General features: G+C 41.5%; 1 protein-coding gene across 1 annotated transcript in view; it reads right to left on the bottom strand.

The window, feature by feature from the left end:
- The window catches only part of mgat4b (alpha-1,3-mannosyl-glycoprotein 4-beta-N-acetylglucosaminyltransferase B), a 418569-nt gene that overhangs the window by 256322 nt on the left and 156247 nt on the right, over positions 1 to 6000 (bottom strand). Inside the window, exon 2 of the mRNA XM_084332017.1 lies at positions 1989 to 2168. Coding sequence (XP_084188143.1) covers positions 1989 to 2168 — 180 coding nt within the window. The remainder of the gene's footprint in view (positions 1 to 1988; positions 2169 to 6000) is intronic.

The following is a 6000-nucleotide window of genomic DNA, read 5'->3' as shown; positions in this document are numbered from 1 at the left end:
CAGTAGATAGCCGGCTATCAAAATAACCATTATACACGTCCCAGGTTACGTTCTGGGAGGCATCTCATTGATGAAATGCAGTATGTTCTGAAGGCAATACAATGGTATATAGTAAGTAAGCATATTACTATGTGTTGTTATTAGCCTATAAATACCCAAGGCCCAAGGCCCAATAAAAGGGTTAATTCAGAGTTAGGCAGACACCGACTGTGCTTCTAGTAAGTTCATATGGAGTTCAGCCGGACATTAATAAATTAGAAACAGACATACAGTACAGTAGTTTGCTTTCTCACAGTGGTAGACTATGCATCCTAATGGTGTAGCGATGAAAGCTTACAGTACCTGCCCTGCCCTGTTTCCCCCATAATCTTGGCGATATGGAGGGGGGGGAAATCATGAGATTCATAAGGACCTTTTCCAATAGCAATATATATATATGAAATATATATATATGTGGCGCGATACAACCAAATGTAGACATGCATATCAGGATAATCTTTCCACAATCCAAGTGATGCCAGAATTGAGGACAGTTTTATTTTTTTTACATTCTTCTTCTAACATATTTGATGGTGCGGGCACGCTTCGTCCTCTGTGGTAGAAAACAACTGTTGGTTAGCCTTCATTGGTCCGACTGCTTAGGTGGAAAATCAAGATAGATAATGTTCATCATATTGGACTGTATTATGGGAAGTTTGATCAAATATGAAACTGGAACAGAAAGTGTATAAATAAATTAAATAAATAATAAATGAAAATATTTTATTTAAAGCGAGAATGTTAATCAAGTTCTGGAGAGTGTACCGGCTCCACAACTTGATTCATTAATAAACAATAAAAAAGACGTGTATCATTGCTTTAACGTGTACTTGACAAACAAATTGTGCATTATGATATCACACACAAAAATGTATCAATAAATAAATTAAAAAAAATATATATTAACACTTTGAGTGCCAACGACAAGATTTCTCGTTAGTTCATGCCAACCGTTCAGTGCCAACGACGAGAGATATCCTTTTTTTTTTTTTTTTTTTCGTTCATTTTTCATCAATCTAGCCTCACGTTACCAGTGGGGATCTGTCTGAACTCGAACAGGGAAAATACCGCCCCCTATCGTCTCTTCGGATGGTACTGCACCCCTTTGGATTGGATTGAATGAAACGCATGGAGAAAAAAAAGTCCTGCTTCCACTTTTACTTGTCAGACATGTAACCGGAGACGATCGAAGTCATCGCCCACCACCAGAACAGCGGAAAATGTGTGTTTCCAGTACCCAGCGTTGGATCAATAAACACGATCGATATTTGGAATGGCGATCAGGAATTGGAATAATCTTTTTGGAGAACATCTGATCTGAGGTAAGGAATCTATTTTACCAGTATTGGGATAATCAGAGCTATTTTCACCTATATATCAGCGTGTGCCATATGTGTGTATGTGTGTGTCTGTGTGCATGTGCGATCAGGAAATAAGTTAATCGATTTTCAGCCCGCTTCTATAGCGTGCATAAGTACACATACGGTATACTATCGATAATCTAGCGTTTATTTGAAAACGATTCATAAATAGGCCGAAAAATTACAACGTGTTTTGTGTATTCCAGTGTATTCCAGTAAAGGCCGTTTATCACATAATCTTTATTTTCTTCTGGAACTTTCATAAAACGAGCGTTTTTCAAAATGGTATAAAACGAAAATGAACCCATTAAAAAACAATCCGTTTCGACAATGTTTACTGCAAACAAGTAATTGATAAGCAACGGCCATATTAGACACATGGCCATAACTTATGATATAGTTTATGCGTTCGCAAATATGAGAGCTCAATCATTGAAGTGGGTGTTAGCACGCAACGGGGTTCCGGGGCACCGGACCCGTGGCACTCAAAATGTTAAGATTTGACACATAATTCACGGTAATCGATGAATTGATGCATGAAATGGACCACATTCCTCTGTATAGAATGCACCCCGGTGGCCCGCTGACCTGAGAGGCTGCTCCAGGTGCGGTTGATGTCGCGGAGGGCCTGCTTCTCTGCGATGGCCCTCTTGATCTCGTCCAGCACCAGGTTGAGCTCCTTGGAGCGCTTGAGGTTCTCCTGCTCGGCCGAGTGCAGCCGCTCTCTCAGAGCCAGGAACTCCCGCTGGTAGATGTCCACCACATCACCTGAGGAGAGGAGGAGGAGAGAAGGAGAGAGGAAAAGAGAGTTGAGCACTTTCCATCGAGGACTCTGCATCAGACAGACAGAGATTGATAGGCAGATAGTACAGCCGTCGCTATTAGGAGTCAATCGAGAGATGGTGAACATACTGCAACGTGATCGTTAATGTCACCAGTGTCCTAGCTTAAACCTTATGACACACACACACGGACCCAACAACAACCTATCCATCCACCCACACATCCACACACACATGCACATTCCACACACAAACACTTGGGCGTTTAAAAAGAGTATTCGACTGCAGTCCTTGCGGAGCACTTTTCAAGCCATTACCAGTCCTAATGGCCTAATCAATAACACTAGGACATGGACTGATAATTATCCATCACATAACCAATAACCTCACCTCACTGACCCCAGAAACAAAGACAGAGGAGAGGGGTGTGTGTGTGTGTGTGTGTGTGTGTGTGTGTGTGTGTGTGTGTGTGTGTGTGTGTGTGTGTGTGTGTGTGTGTTATTATAGTTAACTAAAACCAAGCTAAAAAATAAAAGTGTGAGTGAGTGAGTGAGTGAGTGAGTGAGTGAGTGAGTGAGTGAGTGAGTGAGTGAGTGAGTGAGTGAGTGAGAGTGAGTGCAAGAGATGAGGGTAGGACATACACTGAAAGACACATGAAGACAGAGAGACACAGAGAGAGAGAGAGAGAGAGAGACAGACGCAGACAGAAAGAGAGAAATACGTGCAGACAGAGATAAAGAGAGCAGAGACTGATGAAGCGACATGCAGCTCTAGAAATCACCCAGAGAACATACAGGACTAAATCCTCTAAAGACACACTGGATCAATGGTGGAGTCTCCGTTAAGGCAAAACAAGTCTGACGACAGTGTTTACTTAAGCGATACAGATTATACAACGTCTAGTTTCAGCCAAGCCGTCCGATTGGTCAAACCGACGTTCCAACCGTGCTGAAAAACCCTATGAAGTAAAAATGTGTTAAAAAAAGCTGTTCATGTGTGTTCATTACCTAAATTTTTTTTTATTTTTTTTTATTATCTTTTCCCCCCCTCCTTTTTTCCGATTTTTCTCCCATCCCACTGTTAGTCGTTATGCCAATTCCCAACCCCCTTCCTGGTTGTTGCGCACTCCCCCCTACTGTTGGTCCGGGAGGCCGGAGACGGTCACATGCTTTCCTCCGACGCATGTGCAGCCAGCCGGCAGCCAGCCTGGCAGCGCAGATTCTCACCGGGAGAGTGTAACATGTGGAAGGTCACACTACCTCCCTCCAGAACCTACCCTCGCTGTGCAGGCGCCCCGACCGAACTGTAGGGGTCGCTGTCCACAACGCCCAGGACCCACCCATCAGCTTTCCCACCCCTAACACTGCCAATTGTGTTAGTATGAACGACCAGCCAAGCTGATAGCAACGCTGAGAGCTGGATTCGAACCCAGTGTCTCCAGCGTTGATGGCGAGCGCCTTGCCCACTACACCACCTAGCCGCCCATCAATATATGGTTAAAAGTTTTAAAACTATGACCTGAGTGTTCCCTACTGAGATTAGATTAGTTGCTGAGTAACCAGGGAACACACAATCCTTGCCTTCTCCTGGATTTCACTCTTAGTGGGTTAGTAATAGTATGAGCATACCTAAATGCTCATAATCACAGTAAAGAACACACTCCCATGTAGTATTGCTAAATTACACAATGCATTTGGAGTTAGAAGCTCATTAGAAGCTCTTCCAACAGGCTTATGAAAGAAGGAGAGCAAGCACATATAAATATGAGTAGGTACAGTATAGCTATATATACAGATACAGATATTTGTGTATACAGTGTGTACAGTGTTATTATTAGGGAAAGTCCGTGGGTGGGTGAGTTGTCCTTGACGATACTGCATATTTTCCTCAGACACCGTTTCTGCTGAGCAGCCTACATTTCAGGAAGTGGTGTCCTGGTGGTGTGAGGGGTTTTCACCACCCCCTGCAGTACCGTCCACCTTCTCCAACACATTTGATCTCAAAAACTGATTTAATGTCATTTAATACATTGTAGTCAATGGAAAATAGAGCATCTATACTCAGTGACCGATCATCATGGAAAAAAGACAAACGTTTTACATAATATCTAGATTAGGAATGTCAGATTTCAGAATTATGTATCATAATTATAGTCATTCTTATGATCTGGGTAAATTTTCATGAGAAGCAAAGCTATGCCTATATCTACAGCCATGTTGGAAATTGTATGCAATGACAGCGTCATCTTTTTCCTCTTATTCCTGGCACATTGCTTTTTAGTCTGATTTATTGATACAAGTAGACAATCTGTGTTAGTTAGCTCTCCTATAATGCATTATGATTGATTGATTATGAATATCCTTACAATTATGTGAAATATAGTATGTATTTTCTTCTCTTGGTATGCAATGCACTGCATACAGTAGCACATTGTATTACATATGTGTGCCCTGTATGGATAATATATTCCCATATTGTGGCATAATAGATTCACATATTGTGTGGATTTAGTGGACAGGCAGGATCTGCCCTATCTAAGATGTGTACATTTGACTTGTACATGCATACTGTAGCTAAAAGAAATGGGAAGAATGAGGCATCAAAACCAGTTTATATTCATGAGACACAAAAGCTCTTGCTTATCCCGCTGAGGGCATATCATGTCTGTGTATGAATCAGGTAGGGAAGCACTGATACCATATTAGTGTTGTCACGATACTGGAATTTCGAACTTCGATACGATACCTTGAAAAGTATCGATATTCGATACCATTTTCGATACCACAGGGAAAAAGGTTAAATCTTAAAATGTAAAATGTTGCTGGTTGATTCTCCTCAGCTTCTCTCTGGTACTATAAGAGAAGATAAATATAACACTTTTAAAACCCTTTGTTTATCTTTAGATCACACATTTAAAAATAACTGTTCATCTCACTTCAATAATTTTTATTGCAGAACATGTGTTGCATGTACCTGACAAACTTAACTGTTTGTATTAGTCATATTCCGACTTAACTGAATGCACATGTGTGTGTGTGGACTACTGTACTATTACAGGTATTGAAATGAACAATGCAACTTCCTTATACAACAATTTTTTTTTATTATTATTTAAAAGAAAGTATGAATAATTAAATATCGATATTTCGGGAAATGAGTATTGAAACCGTTTTAAATATTCAGAATGTATCGATTTTTCGATATTTTTGACGACACTATACCATATATCATGTCTGTGTATGAATCCGGTTGGGAAGTACTGATACCATCTTGTCCGTGTATGATTCAGGTTGGGACGCACTGATACCATTCTGTCTGTGTACTATGTCTGTGTATCCTGTCTGTTTAAAGTGGTAATCCAGTAATAATTCTTCGTTGTTTTGATAAACAGGCCCAGATTGGCCATCGGAAGAGTCTGGACAACTCCCCATGGTCTGCTTGCATGATTTGGCCTGCAGTCATGGCCTGTGATCAAAACACAGCGGCAAACCCCACATATGGCCTGCAGACTGAATTTGTTTATCAATTCATTTTTGCCAACTGCCTCTCCTTATGCCTCAACTCAACTGCAATGCAAATCAAACGCACCTTACTGCGCAGCAGCACTATGGACGTCTCTATCAGGCTACATCGTTTTCTGCTGCTGCTGCGCCTGCATTGTGAATAGAAATGCATGACCCTGCATTCATGGGCCATTGAAGGAGCTAGGACTGATTGTGTGTGTGCGCGTGTGCGTGCATGCAAGTCTTCTTCACTTGGACTACCATATGTAGTGTGACGAGCCTGGTGGTGTTCAGGCTCGACACGGTCCAAAACAA

The sequence above is a fragment of the Notolepis coatsorum genome (assembly GCF_963971535.1).
Source record: "Notolepis coatsorum genome assembly, chromosome: 16".
In the NCBI taxonomy this organism is placed as follows: Eukaryota; Metazoa; Chordata; class Actinopteri; order Aulopiformes; family Paralepididae; genus Notolepis; species Notolepis coatsorum.
Note: the sequence above shows the minus strand (reverse complement) of the source record. Positions and strands in the feature narration are given on the sequence as shown.